Source organism: Eublepharis macularius, chromosome 15 (assembly GCF_028583425.1).
Source record: "Eublepharis macularius isolate TG4126 chromosome 15, MPM_Emac_v1.0, whole genome shotgun sequence".
NCBI lineage: Eukaryota > Metazoa > Chordata > Lepidosauria > Squamata > Eublepharidae > Eublepharis > Eublepharis macularius.
The window spans coordinates 54596645-54616280 of NC_072804.1; the positions used below are offsets into that span (position 1 = coordinate 54596645).

Genomic DNA, 19636 nt, shown 5'->3' on the forward strand with positions numbered 1-19636 from the left:
GAGAACCTTGAGTTTTGCAGAACCCCTCCCACAACCGACCAGATTTCTTTTAAGGAGGGAATGACCTACTTCCCAGGACAGAACATGCTGACTTCTTGCTGGATGCGGCGTGCTTCACAATCCCATCTAGTCAAAGGAAGAAATTCAGAAGGTTAATGAGTTCTCTGACTCCCTCCACGCCTTCCTGGTGCTGATCTTGGCCCACCAGGCCCCAGGAGCGCTCTAGGAAGAGGGCTTGCAGGGCCAGGCACAAAACCCTCCACCAAAGCAACACCCCTCTTGCCTAGCTCCTCCTTTCTGCCTTTAGCCCTGACTACCGGCAAGGCAGCTCCCCCATGGGTTCAGCAACCTGGGCTTAGAGCAGAACCCTCAGGTAATGCTTGGCTCCTGACTCTGCTGGACAGCTCCCCAGGAACCTGAGCCACACAGAATCGGAAACGCAAAAGACAGCAGCAGGCCTGTGTTTCAGCCTGTGTGCCAGCTTATAAGGAGGAAGCTGCAGAGAGACCAGTCACAGCAGCCAAGGTCGGCTAGAGGCAGTCATGTTATTCTCTGCCCCTTCATAAACACTTAGGGGAAGGCGCTGCTATCCCCTGCTGCAGTAATCCACAAGCCCCAGCAACCTGGTGGAGGCCAATTCTGACACTACCTGACACCGTGATAAGGAAGAATTTGCCTTCCTGCGAGCCCCCACCAAGGGCGATCACAAATTCCGTGTTGTTCTTAGGGAAAGCCACGGGGTTCAACTTTCTCACGCAATGTTTGGTCAGGATGCGGGTCCAGAGCTCTAGAGGAGGATCAAAGCGAGACAGGAGGAGGACGGCTGCAAGTCATATTAAGACTGAAGGTGTATCGAGGGCGTCATCCGAGGGGACCGGGGAATTGGGGGCGGGTGATTTCCCAGTCTACTCACCAGAGCCTGAAGTGTTCATGTACAAGGCAGTGTAATTTCCTGTGAAGTAATAGATCAGCTGGTTTTGCCGAATAAAAAGGGTGCTTTCTGTGGCGATAGCATCGAAGATGCTGGAAGAGAATTCTTCCCAGGGGCACTTCGGGCTACTAATCCAGCAGCTGTCAATGGCCACCTGCAACGAACACCAAAGGGACAAAGGGATAGGCAGATGTCAGCCCTGCTCAGGGGAAGCCCTGCCTGAAATCCACCCCCACCCCCCCTTTCCATGCTCATCCTCCTGGTTTCTTATAGATCGAGACATCCTATTGGGAAAGAGCTTTGAGCGCTTGTCAGAAAAGTAGCATATAAATATTTTAAATAATAGATATAATCCACTTTGCTACCGTGGGCAAAGGCCTCTCAACACTGGAAAGGAATGGTGACAAAGAAGAACATGGAAAACAACAGATGTTGCCAACTGAAAGGGCCACACTAAGCATCATGTAGGAGCCCATTTGCAGGCTCCAGAGGCCTCTTTAGTCCCCAAAAAAAGTCATCTGCTACTGGGAGGTTGTGCTGCCACCCTTTGCTCCTTCCTTTCACAGAACACAAAGTCCCCTTTGACCTCATGGCCTGCCTGCTGGAAGCTGAAGATGCTACTTGAGGGCTCGTATTTAACACCGGGTGCATTTTGCTTACATGGGAAACAGTCGTAGGCGGGGGCTGAACCAAAAGTCTGGGTACTTCTAGGTGGCTGGCGAAGAACTACTTGTGGAGCTCCACAGACATGCTGTCCAATATGGGAATAGGAGGGGAAAGGATAACACTGTCCAGAAAACCTCAGGTTCAGGTTGTGTGACATGACAAAAATACTGCCGGTCCCGCTTCACAAAATATCTTAACTTGCTAAACAACTGTCCTCTGGAACTTTGTGCCACTTGAAGAATACCAATCCTGCTTTTCCTCCCACCGCCAGGCAGTTTCCCAAAGCATGTATCAGAAGCGTACTCACATCACAAATAAGTAACAGGGGCACCCCAGCTCTTCTTTTCCTTTACCTCTATTGGAAAGAAATCGTCAAAGCCCGTGTCCGATATGATGACCATCTTGTGTTTGGGAAAGCCACCAAGGATAAGCACAGGGGCTTGCTTGAAAGTATGCCACAGGGGACGTGACTCATCCCTCAGGGACACATAGTCTTTCAGACTGGTCAGCTACATGGAGACAGCAAGAGTCAAAAGCAAGAGCACGCAGACATGGTTAGCTTCTCTCTAGCACACCCAAGGGGTCCCTGTGTCAGTACAGACCAAGCAGCATGTCTGGTTTTAAAGTGAATGTGGCCATCTGGGTGGCCCCCTGTGTTAGGCAAATGGGGCTCACATGACGAAGATCCAGAGGTACAGCAACTCATCACCCTGAGTCACTGCCACTCAAATACAGCTTTCAATTCAGTGCTACAGGTTATGGCAGTCCTTTTTTAGCTCTTAAAACAGCAGAGTTGGGGGAAGGATTCTTGGGCCCACATTCCCAAGAGGTACGGCTTTGAGCTTGAAGGGTGACCCTGGTAGGAATTGGCAATAACGGTCTGCCAAACTGTTCCCAAGAATTGCAATCAAACAAGCGCGTCAGCTTCCAGGGTAAGGGGTGCACCCAAGAGACTGTTTCCTCATCTTGTTATGTATTTAAGTTCAGCCTAAATCAAGGATGGCCAGTTATTGGATTCTTGGGGACACTATCAGATGGTGGCAGGGAGAGAGCCGGAAGCGTATGTTGACTCACAAGAATCCTGGCTCTATGATAATCAGTTGACCAGTATGCCATTATTGCAAGGAGAGACAGAACAGTGTTGTCAGATTAGGACTGGAGAAACCTGGGTTCAAGACCCTATCCTACCCTGAAGATCTTGAGGCAGCCTAGGATTAGTCACTCTATTTCAACTTCTCTACTTTGTGGAACAGTTGTAAGGATAAAACAGGGAACAGCTGACTTAAGCTCCTTGAGCAGGATCCAACATGATTGAGATCGTTGCTCCTGGCCACAATTAGATTCCAAAAAACAGCACAAGGGAGACACCCCTAACCCACAGACTAGGTGAGGGTTTCTTATGCATGCAGGGGACTCTCCATGTAAACAAAAAAACAGGACTTCGTAAATTAACCAAAAGGGAAGGACCCCCCCCCATCAAATGATGAGTGCTGAATTATGTTCCAGGAGGAATTCTAAGAGCAGCTGGATGCCCTATAAAGGGCCGGGGGAGAGACAGAGGAGGACGAGGACACTAATTATTAATGGCTGGGGCCATTCAAGCCCAAAGCAGCTTTAGCCTCTCCTCTAGTTGCATCCCCAAAAACAACCTTTTAACTTTATCAGATGTAAGGGAATGGCTGCCATTCATTTGTACAGGGAAATGTCAAGTAGTGAACGGGGAGGGGCTCACCATAGCCAGTAGCAACACGCACCCCCTCTCCCCCCCCCCACACACACACCGTGGAAATGCAATTTGAAGCCCTCCTGGCCTGTCACAGAGATGGGCATTTGGCCCAAGATGAACAGCCTTGCAGAAACCATGGCAGAGGATGTGGCCAGTCCAGATTCTCCACTTTGGCAATCTATCCCTGTCCATCACACTAGGGTACAAATTTCACCTGGGCCGTTTCCACACGTCTTACCTGCCTGCAGAACATCATGCAAAAGACCTGGAAGACAGCGTCTTCTTGCGCGAAATCACACCAGGAAGATACTGTTATTCGGGAGTTTTGAGCGAAATCACGTCTTCCTGGCATGATTTCGCCTGAGAAGACGCTGCCTTCCGTGTCTTTCACGCGATGTTCCGCCGGCAGGTAAGACGTGTGGAAACAACCCTGGGCACTTGTAAAGAAAAAACCCGTATTTTTTCATCCCTTTGGGAGCTGTACAGTCCTTCCCTCATTCGTTCTCACAACAAACTGGAGGAGGCAGAATCCATGGGAGGCCTGCAGGCAAGGTCATACTCACTGCACAAACCTTTGCCCAAGCCACTCACCTGTTCTCCAATGCTGAATTCGTGGCCAGAGTTCGTTTCTTTCACATAGCCATTAATGTTCACGAAGGCCCTAAGGGCAAAGGGAGAAAGAGGCCTTGAAACAGCCTACTGGAGAACTGGGCCAAAAATGGGGCACACCTGCAGACTTCTTGAGGGTACAGCAATGGTTGCAGCTGACCATTTGTGACTTCCTTCCCAGCATCCAAGGAATGGAGGTGCTCCTGTGATGAAACCAGCACATGCTGCTGTTTGCCAGCCATCCTACAGCCTGGGCTTATTTATTGCCAGTTTGGTGTAGTGGTTAAGAGTGGCAGGACTCTGGCCACTCCAGGAATCTGAAGAACCAGGTTTGATTCCCCACTCCTCCGCTTGAAGCCAGCTGGGTGACCTTGGGTCAGTCACGGCTCTCTGGAGCTCTCGCCAAGCTACAAGTGACGAATTACACTTGCCTGTTCACTTGCCAGGCTAGTGTAATTCATCACTTGTAGCTTGGCTCTCAGCCCCACCCACCTCACAGGGTGATTGTTGTTGTTGGGATAAAAATGCATACTTTGTAAACTGCTCTGAGTGGGCATTAAGTTGTCCTGAAGGGCGGTATATAAATCAGTTATTGTTGCTGTTGTTGTTATTATTGATCTACTAGAAATGTTGATCTGCTATGCCTCCTTCATTTGCCGTGACCATCATTTGCCATGACCTCTCAACCATGCTGTTGAAAGGAAGAGTGGCACTGCCCCAGAGACTCGTTTGCCACGATGTCCAGTCACTGATCTTCCTGCCAGTCTACCTCCATGTACACAATCAGCTTCAGAAATCTTCGTACCTGAAGCAAAAACCGCCCCTTGGCACAATCTGTCCTGGCTTTGTATGTGGTCAGACATCCTGTTTCTCTTAAAGCAAAACCCTTACCCTTAAAATAATTTCATGATCACTGAGGACAGAGCACACAAACATGGCAAGCACCTTCACTATGTGCAAAGCGCACAATCCATGCAATGAAGGAACAGAGTTGCCCTGTGCACAGCTGAAAAAGCATGGGCCTTCCTTCCTTGAATACATAAACCAACCAAGAACCCAGATCAGGGGCTACCACTATAAGATCTACGGCGGGGGTGAGGTGGTGCCAATAAACCCTTAGCTGTCACCATCCCAATCAGAAGATCCACTTCCCTCTCCTCTGTGATGCTCAGGATCCATGCCACCTCTGTCAGTGTAACCAGGGGGCCAGTCCACAGGGTGGCACCCTCCTCCTCCTCACCTCTTGGTGTTGACTAGAAACCCGAGGTTATTACTCTTCACTGTTACTGCCATCACCACGCTGCCATTCATGATCGGCATGGGTGTGTACCAGCACATCTGGCAAAGCTCACTGTCACAATTTCCTGCAGAGTGAATGGAAGAGAAGACACGGGAAATGAGTCCACCTGTCACATCCCAGCCTGTGGTACTGGATCACCTTCCTGCTCCTCTATGAAACCAGAAATGGCATGGGAGAAACAGAAAGCAGTTTTCAAGCTTCATTCTTCTGGGCAGCAGAGAACAGAGGCCAGAACAGGGAGAGGGTCAATACAATTCTACCTAGCATGGAATTCCAGAGGTGTTTTAGAATACTATCCAGTTACTTGAGGGAACACCCTGACCTGGATAGACCAGGTGAGTCTGATCTCATTAGATCTCAGAAGCCAAGCAGGATCAGCTTTGGTTAGAAACTGGACAGGATATCTCCAACAAAGACCGAAGTTTACAGAGGCAGGCAATGGCAAACCACCTCTGTTATCTCTTGTCAAGAAAACCCCAATGGATGACCCACCAGGGGGTCATCATAAGTCAGCTATGACTTGAGGGCACTCTCCACCACCACCACTTGAGGGCAAACTCAGCTATGGTTGGGGCCTGCACAGCACAGACCGCCCCCACCATCCCTCATGGCAAGGGGTGGCAGGAAAGTAGGCCTCAGGCCTTGCTGATCTCTTCAAAGTTCTAATGCATGATGAGTTAGAAGCCAAGTTGTTGCCTCACACAGCGCGAGCCACTACCTCAAAGCCCAGGCTGCCAACACAGGCGACGGCCTACACACTATGGACCAGAAAGTCCAACAGGGTGATCTTTCGCAGCAGCTACACCCACTGCTTTTGCTGCTTTTCCTTGTTGTGCCTTGCCCCTCTCTAATGCAATGTTTGAATCACCAGGAGAAACTCCCTCCCACAACTCCATCAGTCTTCCTATAGCCAGGCTATAGCCATATCTAAAACCCGTGTCATTCTTTTCAGCTTCCTTCATACACCTCTTGCTCTGGTCCCATCCAGACCCATCACTGCCCTTCTCTCAGATCATACCTGAAATCCTGTATGGAGCAGCCTTCATTGAAATCTGTAACTGCTCCGGTTTCTGCCGCACAGTGTGGACAGGTTCTTCAAAAGCAACGGCCACAATTGGAATGAGTCCGGTGTAGTGAGCCTTTCGAATAGCTCTTGCTGAGTCCTGGAAGGGGGAGGCCAGGCAGTAGCACATGCAAAGGAAGCCCATGACATTGTTATAAAGTGAGTAAGAGCCTTGCTACAAGTGACATCTTACACGCGAACGGCACTTGATCATTTTCGCAAGTCTTTCTGGGTACTGAAGTCCCTCTCCCACACCCCTTTTCCTTCTGTTCCTTCCCCTCTCTGTTAGAATGGCTGCCTGAAGAGATGGAGAAAGCCTACGGCAACAGCAGCTTTTGCAAATCGTCTTGCTGGGGGGTGGGGGATGCTCTGGAGAAAGCTGACATGTAGGTGAAGTCCTAGTGTCCCTCCCCTCTCTGTTAGAACTGTTAGAATCGCTGCCTGAAAAGTCAGAGAAAGCCTGCTTTTGCAAATCGTTCCTCCAGTCACAAGCCTGCTCTCAATGATCTTTGGGGGCGGGCAGCTGCAACTTTGCTAATCGTCTTGCTCGGGGGGGGGGGGATGCTCTAGAGAAAGCTGAGAAACCATTTTAGGTGCTTTTCCTTTTCCTTTCCCCTGCATTGTTTATTGAGTGTATTCACTGTTCTTATTCTGTCACCTTTTAATTTTGTAATCCATTTTGAATCTCAACAATTAAGGCGGGCTATACATGAAGTAAGTAAATAAACAAACCCTAAAGACAAATTTCCCCTGTGAGTTTGTGTGTCTTGTGCGTGGGTCTGTTTAATCTAAGCAGAGGCAACTCCCAGCATGTATGCCGACTAGGGTTGCCAGGTCCCCTGACCCCTGGGTGGGAAGTTGGAGGCCCAGCACCTACCTTCTGGCTACCCTCATCACATGTGTGTGCAGCTTGCACAATGATGTCACTTCCAGGAAGTGACATCATCGTGCGGGTCACGTGCTGCCCTGGGAGTGCTCCCAGAAAGCTTGAAGATGGGGAGCAGGAATTTCAGGGCACAAGAGGCACCCAGAAAGCAGAAAAGCAAGCACTGGAGACAGGGCACTCCATCAGGCCAGACTGGCTACTGCGTGAGCATGACCTAAGCCAGACTGAGAGCCTCTGACAGTTTTGCCCTGTCTAAAGGAAAAGAGGGGAGTATCAAAACCCTTTCACATCTTTTAACCTGCAGCAGAGTGGGACCTCAAAAGGGCCAGCAAATCTAGAGATTCCCAGCACAGTAAGGGCTGGCCCATAAAACAGGACTTGGGAGTCCCCATTTGCTTCCCATGGCTGCTGCAAATGGCCTGGGGTTCTCACTTTACCTGCCCGGCGCAGCTCAGGTTGACTTTCAGGTAGTACGGAAATCCCAGGTAATGCTACAAGAAAGAAGAGATACTGTATTTAGAGAGCAGTTTTGCCACACAGAATGGGACAAGACTGATATGTTCTCATGGTTTCATCCCAACCATCATGAGGCACAGGAAACAGCAAAAATCTAGCTGCAAAGCTAACCCTGGCAACAGATTCAGTGGTTTAAAAGAAGCTGTTCTCTTTTAGGCCCAGTTCTGTTTGCTTACAGGCTGGCTTTCTCAGAAAAATAAAACTCAGTATTGAGCTTCAAACAGAATCGCTGCAGGGCAGAAAACTAAGTTCATGCAACCAAGGAGCAAGTCAAGCAGCCCCGAGAATGCCGCCAGCACTACAGGCGATGCTCACTTCAGGCTTGGCCAGAGATGATGGGCATGGGCTCCTGGGCTCCTCCTGTCCACGGGACGAGGCGACAGGCAAGCAGACACTCATTGCCAGCATGTCTGGCTTGGCCCCAGCAGCCCGGGTGTCTCTGGGGTTTGGTTTGCTCTGGGCCATCAGCAGCCCTCCAGCATCCCCATCCAGGGCAGCATCCCATTCAGGAGGTTCAGGGGGCAGTTTAAGGCTCAGCCCCCCCCGGGAATCTCAAGATTCTGTATTATTTTTATGAGTTTGCTCAGCAGCTTTTGGATCCATGGTCATGAAATCCTAAGCAAGAAGTGTGCCACTTTTGCCCTGCCAAGCCAAATCCAGTCCCTCGAAGGCTTGTTACACAGATTCTCACCTTCAGGGCCGGTGCCAGGGTCTCTGGCGCCTGAGGCGAGATACCTACTTGCACCCCCCCCCCCCCACAACCAATTTTTAAAAACAGAAATGTGGGAAAAATGAAAATTACAAAACTTGAATCACAAACTGACCTTCTCAATGTCCAATACCCACCAAATTTGCAGGGGACCTAGTCCTCGCTGTCCTCTAAAGACCCCCCAAGTTTCAGAGAGATTGAACCCCAGGAAAGGCATGATCCGTGGGTCCCTCCCTTTCCTGTCATTTTCTCTTCACAGTGGCAAAAACGGGAGCGGCTGCTGGCAGCTACTTTGAGGGGCTACAAACTGACCTTCTCAATGTCCAATACCCACTAAGCGCATGAAGCAATAGGCATAGCTTGATTGACCCACCAAGCACACGACGCAGTAGGCACAGCCTGATTGCTTCTGCGCTGCGCAGCCCACAGCGCTGGTACCGGGTCGGGCCGGGGGGGGGTCGTCGGGGGCCAGCATGGGCCACAGCGCCTCCTTCAGAGAGCTGCGCTTGAGGCGGCTGCCAGCTCCACCTCAATGGACGCGCCGGCCCTGCTCACCTTGATCACCCAAGGCATGTAAAATTGCCTCTGGGTGAGCAGGTCAGGACCCACCCACCCCATTAGCTGATGAATATTATGGTTGCAAGGCAGCAGATGGGCCAATAACCTTAGGGCTTCATTTGAACAACTGGCCTACCTCACCAGTTCTGTTCCTCCATGCTTCATGAAGCAGACAAGAGAAGGGAGAAACAGCCTTCCCTCCTCCCTTGCTCCCTGCCCTTCAACGGAAGTGGGCTCTAGTCCTCAAAAGCTTCCACTGGGCTAAAAACTAGTTTCTCTTTAAGGTGCCACAAACTCCTGTTCACCTGAGGATGGGGATGCTCCAAAAGGGGCCACCTCCTGCCTAAGGCTTCTCCCGCATCATTTTTTGTCGTGTTTCACCTCCAGCCAGTGGCCGTGTTCAGTGAAACGTGAAAGTGATCTTCCTGGTTCATGGCACTTCCAGCCAGTCTGAAAGTTCTTTGCTACGCCTTCAAAACCCAGTATCAGGAATCCAAATTTCTCATTTGTGGAGTTTTGCACAGAGGGCGTAAGGAGGCGGACTGCTCCAACACAGTCTGGCCTCAGGCCAGCAGCTCTCCAATAAACTCAGATAATGGGACTTACAGCATTTCTATCCTCCGTGTCTATGGGGGAGTCCAGAAGCTCCTTGAAGATTTCATGCTGGTTCTGAAGGATCTCCTGCTTAAAGAACAACTCTCGGTCGCCCCCAAGAGCATCGAAACGATTGACGACAATTTGAAACTGGCAGGCAGTTTGCGGTAGGGCAAGCCTCACGAGGAAGAGGGGGAGGAGAAGGGGAGGAATGGGTTGCCAGATCATGGCTCGTCGTTGCAAAGGACCCTACAAAAGAAAAGGCCAGAACTGAAGGATTGATTGCACACGACAGTGATATTCCTGTTTAAGACAATGGCTCTTCGGCTTACTTGGACATAAATGTCTGTAGATCAGAGAGTCTGCTTCGGCAGATACATGAAGTGAAATCTTCTGTCAGCAGGTGTGGGTATAGATGGGAGTGGGGGATGGACACTGTGACACCTAAAGGAGCTGAAATGCACAAAGTGCAACCTGTGCCATTTCTGTAAAAAGCTCACAGGCACATCTTACTCCTGCAATTTGCAAAGAATGTCATAGTCTCACATAGTTCACAGCCTGTAGAGCCACTGCTTTGTGTCGGGGGGCACTTTAAAGGCAGTTAGACATCTTGTGGCATCATCTTTGCTGACCAAGGTTAACACCTGTTGCATCTGACAGAGGCTTCTCACTCAATGAAAGCTTATGCATCAAGGCTTAACAGTCTAACACAGCCAGTACCCGCTAAGACTGGTATTGCTGTTAGTATTTCTCATCCATCAGATGCTAATATTTGCATTTTATAGCTATAGAAATGAATGGCTCGAGGCATAACCCCTGAGCACATGTTCAGCACCAGGGCTCTCTGCTGGAAAACAAAATGTAGCAAGAGTTCCTTAGCACATATATAGGGGGCCTTCCCTCACCAATAACTACAGTATTGCAGAGTTTAAAAAATAGGGCTTGGTGGCAAACTTGAAGCCTAGCATCAGTTTGTTTTTTTCCAAACATAAATCAACCACCGGTAACCAGAAGTAAACATTATGGCTAGCTCCATGCTGAAGAGCATATTTTGTGTGCAGAAGGCTCCTGGGTCAGTCAATAGTATCTCTCCCGTTAGAAGCATCTTGAGTAGCAGAGACAGGGAAAGACCCCTTCCCAGAAGACTTGAAGAGGAGCTGATCGTTAGAGTAGATCACACTGGACTGTTAGTCTGACTCAGCACAAGGCACAAGTGTATGCTTTGTATTTTAAACACAAATGCATGTTTTAAAAATTTGGCAGCCATATTTCCAAGAAAAGTTGTTTGAAGCAGAGAAGCAATGAGGAGTGGGCTTAGCCCTGGCTACATTCGTCGCTTTCCCACCTCACCCTCAAGCCTCTCCTCAGCCATTTCTAACCCCAATGCAGAGTTTCAAGAGAACATTTGAAATCGGGCCTTTCCCAGAGTCAACTTCCTATTGTATTTGTCTACAAGATACTGTGGCAGCCTTCCCAAATCACTATACAGAGGCATGGGAGGGTAGGCTGCTCAGAGGGTGGGAAATTCTTGAGCTTTCATACCAAAGCTGCCTCATCCTGTGCACATTTACTTGGAAGCAAGCCTCATTTAATACAGTGAAATCTACTTCCAATAATCAGGCATGGGCTCCAGCTGTATGGGTACAATCCTATGCTCAGTAACATGACAGTAAGCCATTTTATCAGTGGGAGTTCTTTTCGAAATCAGAAGGCATTACTTCTGACCAAATGTGCACAGATGTGAGACTGCCTTTTTAAAAGTATGCTAATATTAATTCAGAAATTTCCACTTCTGCTAACAGAAGATTGGAAATCATTGGACAAAACCATCCAGTACCTTCTCCAGACATTCCATTCCAAGGGGAAAGGGGTGTTTTTTAAATCAACTTCTACAACATTTTTGTTACGCCGTCTTCCTCCCAAGAGGTGAAGCAGTGAATGTAGGCTGCCCTCTAGTGGGCTAGCATAGCAGCACAGACCTGGAGTAAGGACCTATTTTAAGGCCACATGAGAACAATACTTGGCCTTTTACTTTGGTTAACGCTTTCAAGGCATTATAGAGCTTCACAAACATTATCTTGATGCAATAATTACAGCAGCCTTGGAAAGGATGGTAATTATGCCCATAGCACTGATGGGCGGGGTGGCTATGAGAAAGGTGGCTTTCCAAAAGACCAAAAAAGCATAAGTCTGAGAATGTGTGTTAAGGGCACATCCATAGCACGAGACAGTGATACTTGCTCAGTGGCCACCACCACCTGTGGCTCTTCTGAGCACCATTCCCCGATGTGCCACCAACCTTAGTTAAAGGATTTTAAAAGTTGAATAAGGTCCTTTCTTTGCCTGAGGCCCCAGAGAAATATAACCAACCAGCAGAAACAAGACTCAGCCGAAGTCAAAATCAATATAAAGACGTTCATCCTGGCCTGGTCGTGCCGGTACAGTGGTACAGCATTGGCCTAGGAGTGAGGAAATCTGAGTTCCCACCCTCATTCTGCCATGGGAGCTTGCTGGGGCAGCCTACTTCACAGGGATGTGGCAGGGATAAAATGGAAGAGAGTCGCTGTAGTATAGTGGTTAAGTGGTTGGGTTGCAAATCCCATTACCATGAGCTAACTGAGTAAGCCACTGCTTTCAGCCCCAATTCCTCAGGTATTTTGTAAGAGATAATAACACTGACTTTGTTCACGGCTGTAAGCAGACACTAATCTATCTGGAAGAGTAGTATATAAGTGCAGTTATTTTATTATCATCATCATTATTATTCACACTGCTGTGTGCTCCTTGGAGGAACGGCAGAGTAAAAATGTGACACCAGGGAATTTGCAGCAATATTCAAAACAAAACAATAACATTAGATTTATATACTGTCCTTCAGGACAACTTAATGCCCAGAGCAGTTTACAAAGTGAGTTATTATTATCCTCATGAAAATCACCCTGTGAGGTGAGTGAGGCTGAGAGCTCCGAGAAGCTGGGACTGACTCAAGGTCACCCAGCTGGCTTCAAGCAAAGGAGAGGGGAATCAAACCCAGTTCTCCAGGTTAGAGTCCTGCCGCTCTTAACCAGTATACCAAAGACTCTTAAGACAATATGCAATGCTAGATGTGACTAGTGACATTTTTATCCTTTTTCTTCTGCAGCCCAGAGGCAGGAAATCATCAGTCAGTAAGAAATGCAGGTGGTCAGCAGGATTTGAGTCCACTGGCACTTTAGAGACCAACAAGATTTTCAGAGCGTAAGCTTCAGAACTCCCTTCTTCAAGCACAAGGAATGGAAATCCCTGAGCCTTTATATCCTGGCCAAAAATGGGTGGGGTATTGCATCAGGATGTAAAGGCACAATGCAACTTGATCAGAGCAGAAATTAGTATCTGTAGTGAGAAAAGAACTCTGTTCAGCTCCCCCCCCCCGGGGGGGGCACTCATTGTTCTGAATTTGTGAATGAACCCAAGTTCAGCAATCTCAGGTTGCTATCTGCCCTTGAAGTTTCAGGACAGCTGCGTTAAGCAGGTGGTGACTCTGCCAGGCAGGCACCATGCTGGATATAGTTGTCAATCACCTGGAGGAAATGAAATCATGAGAGATCAGTTCATGAGAGGGAGGGCAGGAAGGGTTACATCAGTGCTTAGTTCTTGTGGCCCTTTCTTACGTGCCCAGGGTAATGCCGGTAGCAATTTTCCGCAGGCCAGTTTTGCTGGGGGATGCTGGAGGTGTAATTGGCATCCTCTGGACATGGACCGGGGCGGGGGGGGGGAGGTAGTTGTGATTGTCCGGCATTATGCAGGAGGTTGGACTAGATGACCCTGGGGGTTGCTTCCAACCCTACGATTTTAAATATTCTTCCCCTTTATTAGAGGCTTCATGGGGCGTGATATACTAGGTGGTATCAATTTAGCTCCAGGACATGAAGAGCATCAGCTGCCCGTTCGTACACGCAGGCCTGTTGGCAACCCCAGGCAAACAAAAGAGGCCTTTCCCCCTCCTGCCACTCAGGGGTGGGCCTGTAAAGCTGCTTTTCAACCTCAGCCAAGCTGACACCCTGCCTGGTGACGTCACCGCCCTCGGCCAAGGCCTGTTCGTGACGTCACAACCCGTGACGCCACTTTCTTGGAGTTAGCCGCTTCTTCACACACCGACTCCTCACTGGCCCGGCCTCACTTTCTCCTCCGCAGGAGGATGAACCTTCAGCCCTTCGGCTCACCTCAAATCTACCTCACGCGCCGAGAGCCGTTAGAGCGCAAAACGCATGCGCACTCTCAGTCGCCTCCCTGCCGCCGCCAGTTGCCACGGAGACGCGAGAAGCGCGGGCGGCGTCATTGGACGCGACCCTCCTACGTTCACGCCTGCGCCTGGCGCGCGGAGCCGTGAGGGGGTCGCGGAGGCGCACGGGTTGCCCTGGAGACGGAGGAGGGGGCTCGAGTGACGCAACGGACGGGCTTCTCCCCTCCACGGCGCCCTTCCGGTTTTGTTTGCGGTTGCTGGTTGCCATGGAGATGGCGTCGACAAGTGGGGCCGTCGCACGCTCACTTACGACAGTGTGGCTTGGGTTGAGGAGGAGGAGGAGGAGGGCCGGAGAGGGCCTGTATGAACGGGCGCCTGCCTGCTAACGCGGCCTGGGTCCTAAGAAGGGTTGCCAAACTCCAAGTGGTGGCTGGAGCTCTCCTGGAATTAGAACAGCTCTCCAGGCCGCAGAGATCAGCTCCCCTGGGGAAAAATGGCTGCCTTGGAAGGTGGACTGTATGGCATGAGACCCTGCTGAGACCCTTCTCCTTCCCAATTCCCTCCCTCCGTAGGTCCAATAGCACCTTAAAGACCGACTAGATTTCCAGGGTGTGAACTTTGAAGAGTCAAAGAGCTCTTCATCAGATACCTTACCCAAATTGCTAGGCACTGGAGACAGAACTAGAACATGTAGTTGCTGGATAAACAACAGACCCTCCTTGTTAACACTAAACCAAATTGCACATTAACTTTATTAAACAACCTGAGCTGACTTTGTAATGGCTGAGGAAAACAAAGAGGCAAATGCACATAAATTAGAAAGGCAACAAAAAATCTTATGCAGAAATTGAAAAGACATCCGCCTCCTTGGAATAAACTGAAGGGAAGTGCAAAGGATTTCTGTCCTTTTGCAAATTGCCAACACACAGTCAACGATTCTGCTGAACGAGATTTGCAACCACGTTTGATACTGCTCTAAATAGACGGTTAAGCCCAGGCAGTTTCCTCTCAAGTATCTGAACAGTTTTGCAGGCAACATACAGCTTTCTCTGGCTCACCCGTGAGGAGATGCCTTCTGCAAGGGGTCAACCAAGCAAGTTGCTCGTAGTCTTGCCAGTTATTAGTATCAAGACCTGACTCATGGGGCTCATCTGCCAGCAAGCTATATAGGTGGCCCCCACTACATGGCACAAGTTCTTGTATTTCTGACCTAGAAAGCTAAAGTGGAATAATTGCATCCAAGCTGGCTGTCTAACTCCAGAAGCCATCTGCTTCAGGAACTCACAAGCAGAAAGGAGGAAACCCTTTGCACGATTCAGTCAGAGGAGGCAGAGCCAAATTGTGGGTTGTGGGTTCAGGCAGAGCAAGTGTTCACAAGTTAAAAGACGAGAGGATGTTCACCTCCTTGAGAAAGACCTAGGAATAAACTGGACAGAGATACAAATGCTGCCCCATCCTTGGGCAAACTGCTTACACAGGCACAATAAAATCCAAAGCAGGCCAGGAGCCGCATGTACAGCATCAGATGGCAGGTTCTGACTTTTACCCTCCCAGCACTGCTTGGTTTAACTCTACCACAGTTCCCAGGATCACATTTTAGCTGCCAGGAAAGTACCAGGGCAAGGAGATATAATTCACGTTGTGAATGACACAGGTTGCCCCACTATGACAAGGAGCGTAGAGGAAGAAGAAACTTGATGCGTTAAGTTCCCCTGGCAACAGACAAAAGAGCTCGCAAGTCCTGAGTGGTGTTACAGATTTTCTGCATGGAGTGATCGTGGTGAGGTTTGGTTGCTGCTGTCAGATGGGGAGCGTAAGTTGGACAGGGAACTTTGACTGGTGAACGAAGACGTGAAGGTGAGGCTGGATTCTGGAAGGGGGGAAAAAAGAGGTGTTCAGTAGTTTCCTGGAAGAAGCTGGAGCTAGCGGCACCTGCAGGAGTGGAGAGCGGGCTGCTAGCTTGGTGCACAATGAGCCTCTCTGGCTTTGAGGCTGACAGCATAGTAAAGGGTTAGACCAGCAGCCTGGAGCTGCAAACTCGAAAGCGTAAAAACTTCAGTGTAGCCAGGCTGTATCAGTTGGTGGCTGGAAGCTGCAGAAGGGCCCAGGGTGTCACAGAAGCAGGTCAGAACGTTTACACCCTGACACTGTCTTGATGCTACATGAGCCCACCCTGGAGCTCTAGGAAGGCAAGGGGTCCCCTTCACGGTAAGATGGAGAGCAACCTATCCTGCGAGGGTAAAGGGTGGGGGTAGCAGCTGTAGCTGGCTGAACAGCAGAGAGGACAGGACTGGAGTATGGTACGGGGCAGTGGTCACTCCCACCAGGTCCTGCAAGCAGTTTGCGGGGACCAGCTCCCCAGAAAAACCAGGATTCCCACCCCCCGCGACAGGAAAGCCCTGTCAGTCGGACTATCTACTTGGTGGCCACAAGACAGCCTCGCAGCCAGCTTCTTGCTAAGATGCAGCTGGTGGAAGCTCCCAGATAACACCACACAGCTGCCCCAAACCTGGACTATGCCCCATCCTGGTTGCACAGTTGCCAACTCACCAGCCCGAAAAACAATGGCCTCCTCGACTTTCTTGTACAGGGAATGAAAATAGTTCTTGATGCTGGGGCCCACAATGCGAATAAACATGTATGCAAACACCATGCCAATTACTGAGACTAGAGAAACCTGGGAGGAGGGGAGGAGAGGGCAGGGGGCATACAAAAAGACTGGGTGTTAAACTCCAGGTTAATCTTTAACACTGTCCTGACCTAGAAGCCCAGGCAACCTGGATCTCATCAGATCTTGGAAGCTAAGCAAGGTCAGCTTTGGTAAGTAATTGGATGGCAGACCTCCATGGAAGGCCAGGGTTGCAGAAGCAGGCAATGGCAAACCACCTCTGTTTGTCTTCAAAACCCCAGCAGGAGTCGCCCTACATCAGCTATAACTTGACAGCACTTCCCACCAATATTTAATGCTAGCTACAGGTCCTTTGAGGTCAGAAAGGGAGGGAACTGCCAGCTCTTGGTTGAATGAATTCTCCATTAGAAAGGGACAGAGAGATGGCATCTTGTTGATGCACGTGGATCTCTGGGCCAGTCAAGCCCTCATCTTCCCCACCAGCACGAATCCGTGGTTGGCAACATCTTGAAACATTAAAAATGTTTACGAACCGTTAATTAACTCCAAGTTGCTGAAAGATGCTAGCAAATAAACAGGCCGTTAGCAGAGGCGACTGATTCCAGCCCAATCCAACCACACAGCTTCTGAGGAGCCCGTGCTACACAGAACCCTTTTCTTGCTTACTGGAGGGGATTACACTGGCAGCTTCTGCCAGACAGAGAACACCACCACAAGATGAGCTCTGCTCCAGGCAGCTCTCTGCCCAGCTTCCAATTTCCAGAGCCAGGGTTTGCCAGGCTCTCTGTCTCCAGTTAAAGTTCCATGTTTTGAGGGTCCCTGGGCAGGGAGTGCTCAGCCCCCTCCCTCATGCCCACTCCTAAGCTCCCCTTCTTGCCCTCCCACCCAGATACCCCCAACTGCCTGTCTGTCCCATTCCCAAGCTCTCCCGCGACTCTCTCTGCATGCCTTTTCCCTGATGGTGCTGGGTGGTGGGGGCAGCTAGAATTGCCACTGCTGTGGCCAACAGGAATGCCAATGCATTGCGCACCACCCACATGGCAGCATGCACAGCTGGGAGCAGAGGTGACACAGCACTCACAAGCAGGCAGTGGGAGAATGTGAGTGTAGGCATCTGAGGAGGCGCTTGAGTAGAGAGCCGGCAGCAGTGGGCCCTGCCAGAAGCCCCAGGCCCTGGCAGCTGCCCCACCTTGCCGTGTGCTGACACCGGCCCTGGTGTCTTTGGCAGCTTCCAGGCATTCAACTGGGCTTGTGGGCTGATTTTTGAAAAGGCATTTCAACCACAACACCTTCAGTTGAACTGTGATGATATGCAGCGCCATTCATATAGCATTTCAGAGCTTCAAAGTGCTCCATGGACAATGCCTTGGTAGAACTTATAACAACCCTTTAAGGCAAGTCAACAGGATTATCACACGTACAAATCCCAGAGTGCAGAAGGGGGGACATGGGTCAGTGGTAGAGCACTTGCCCGGCAGGCATATGGTCCCAGGTTCAATCCCCGGGATTTCCTGTTCAAACCATTAGGTAGCAGATGATGCCGAAGACCTCTACCAGAGGCCTGGGAGAGCCACTGCTGATGCATTTTGCATCTGACTCTGTATATCGCAACTTCATGCCTCTTTGCAGAGGCAATGTGGAGGCTGTAGCTTGCCGAAACCTACTAAGCAGCCTCGTAGGTGGGACACGATTTGAATTTTCTGGTTCCCGTGGGGTCTCCTGGTACACTGGCCAGGTTCACGAGGGCTGAGATAGAGGGGTGGGGTGTGATGCTTACCCCATAGAAAGGAGAGCAGACAGCTTGGCTTGGGGGTGGGGATTCAGTGGATAGGAGACTCTCACTCCCTAAGTTGTCCTATTGGTATAGTGCCCAGGTGTGCCTGTGTGTAAATAGCTGATGTCCCAGAGCTGGCACAGCCACCCCCGCTTGTGACGATGAGGACCCAAGAGCGGCTGCAGGTACCTTCATGAGGAAGATGGCCCGGGTGGGGCTGAGGCGCAGGCCGTGGATGTGGATGATGAACTCCAAAGCGTAGTCACAGTAGGTGGTCTGGTCCACACCTCTGTGGAAGCAGAAATGGGAAAAGGTGAGTTGGCTGCCAGGCCACTGCATCCTTCCCCTTGGCCAGTTCTTCCCACGTCACCATCCTGTGGTGGTCTACTTTACCGCGTCATTATTCCATGTTCCTAATCACGTAGATCTCCAAAACCATGAGCTGGGGCAAGCTAATGTGGCCAGGAGATAGCTGTGCTCAGTAACAAGATAGTAAAGAGTCCAGTCGCACCTTTAACTAACTTTATTGTAGCATAAGCTTTCAAGAACTACAGCTCTCTTCGTCATGGCTAACACAGCTAACGGGATCAATAGCAAGAGCCCCAAATGTCCAGACACAGAGGAAGCTGCCTGCTGCATCTCTGCACGCTTTACAGCTTTGGCCTTCCATTCTGCTTTAAATGCCTTAGCCAGCTGTGATATCCCATCACTCCCAGTGCAGAGGCACTGAATTACAGTCACTCAAAAGAGATTTTTCTCTGTACAAGTCACTGCTCTGGGACTCTGCTTCTTAACATAAGACACGCTCAGATCAGTAAACTCATGCCGGCATGCAAGGAATGGCAGACAGGGGGCAGGTAATTTCAACTCTTGGGGACTCTTTCAGGTGCAAAACCAAAAGTCTTTTGGCCTTACCTGTGAAAAGAGTCAAAAATGTCAATTTTTTACTGAGGACTCCCCAGAGTAAAGGTGTCCGCACTCTCTGCTCCTTAGTCTCTCCATGGTGTCTCTGAAAGTCTCTCTACATGAGACACCTTGGTGCCTATTCGTCAAGTGTAGGGAGATGCAATGTTAGCCAGAGAGCATAGTTGAAAAAGACAGAGCCGGCAGAGATCACTCCTCAGAGGGTTTGTTAATTTATGTTTGCCTCCCCAAAGGCTTGGTCAATTTCACCTCTTCTGTCAAAAACTGTGTGGGCAGCGAGGAATGGAAATGGGCTGGAGCTGCCTTCCAGAGCCAGGTTTGGACCTGGAGAGGTTAGAATGGGCTGGAGTTTCCCTTCTGGCATTTCACAGAGCTCCAGTGTATAGCAAAGCCTTTGCCTTGCAACTGGCTCTGTCTTTTTAATCTACCCTTCCTGGCTTACAAACTGTTTGCAGGACCTGTTCTTCACGTGTCAGATGTCCCATGTGGAGAGGGGACAGAGAGTGCTATTTTTTCCCATTCTGCTCTG

At 50.0% G+C, this 19636-nt stretch overlaps 2 protein-coding genes across 2 annotated transcripts in view; both read right to left on the minus strand.

The window, feature by feature from the left end:
• LOC129342993 (cation channel sperm-associated auxiliary subunit gamma-like) overlaps window positions 1-14048 on the minus strand; it is a 51705-nt gene extending 37657 nt beyond the window's left edge. The window contains exons 1-11 of the mRNA XM_054998953.1: window positions 13814-14048; window positions 13209-13285; window positions 9571-9807; window positions 7619-7672; window positions 6251-6395; window positions 5173-5296; window positions 3915-3984; window positions 1951-2106; window positions 914-1085; window positions 650-787; window positions 70-126 (exon numbers count right to left, since the gene is read on the minus strand). Of these exons, the coding sequence (XP_054854928.1) occupies window positions 70-126; window positions 650-787; window positions 914-1085; window positions 1951-2106; window positions 3915-3984; window positions 5173-5296; window positions 6251-6395; window positions 7619-7672; window positions 9571-9807; window positions 13209-13285; window positions 13814-14048 (1465 nt within the window). The remainder of the gene's footprint in view (window positions 1-69; window positions 127-649; window positions 788-913; window positions 1086-1950; window positions 2107-3914; window positions 3985-5172; window positions 5297-6250; window positions 6396-7618; window positions 7673-9570; window positions 9808-13208; window positions 13286-13813) is intronic.
• A 519-nt stretch (window positions 14049-14567) lies between these two features.
• LOC129343357 (cation channel sperm-associated auxiliary subunit gamma-like) overlaps window positions 14568-19636 on the minus strand; it is a 45377-nt gene continuing 40308 nt past the window's right edge. The window contains exons 28-30 of the mRNA XM_054999532.1: window positions 18373-18472; window positions 16331-16457; window positions 14568-15650 (exon numbers count right to left, since the gene is read on the minus strand). Coding sequence (XP_054855507.1) covers window positions 15532-15650; window positions 16331-16457; window positions 18373-18472 — 346 coding nt within the window. The 3' untranslated portion in view covers window positions 14568-15531. The remainder of the gene's footprint in view (window positions 15651-16330; window positions 16458-18372; window positions 18473-19636) is intronic.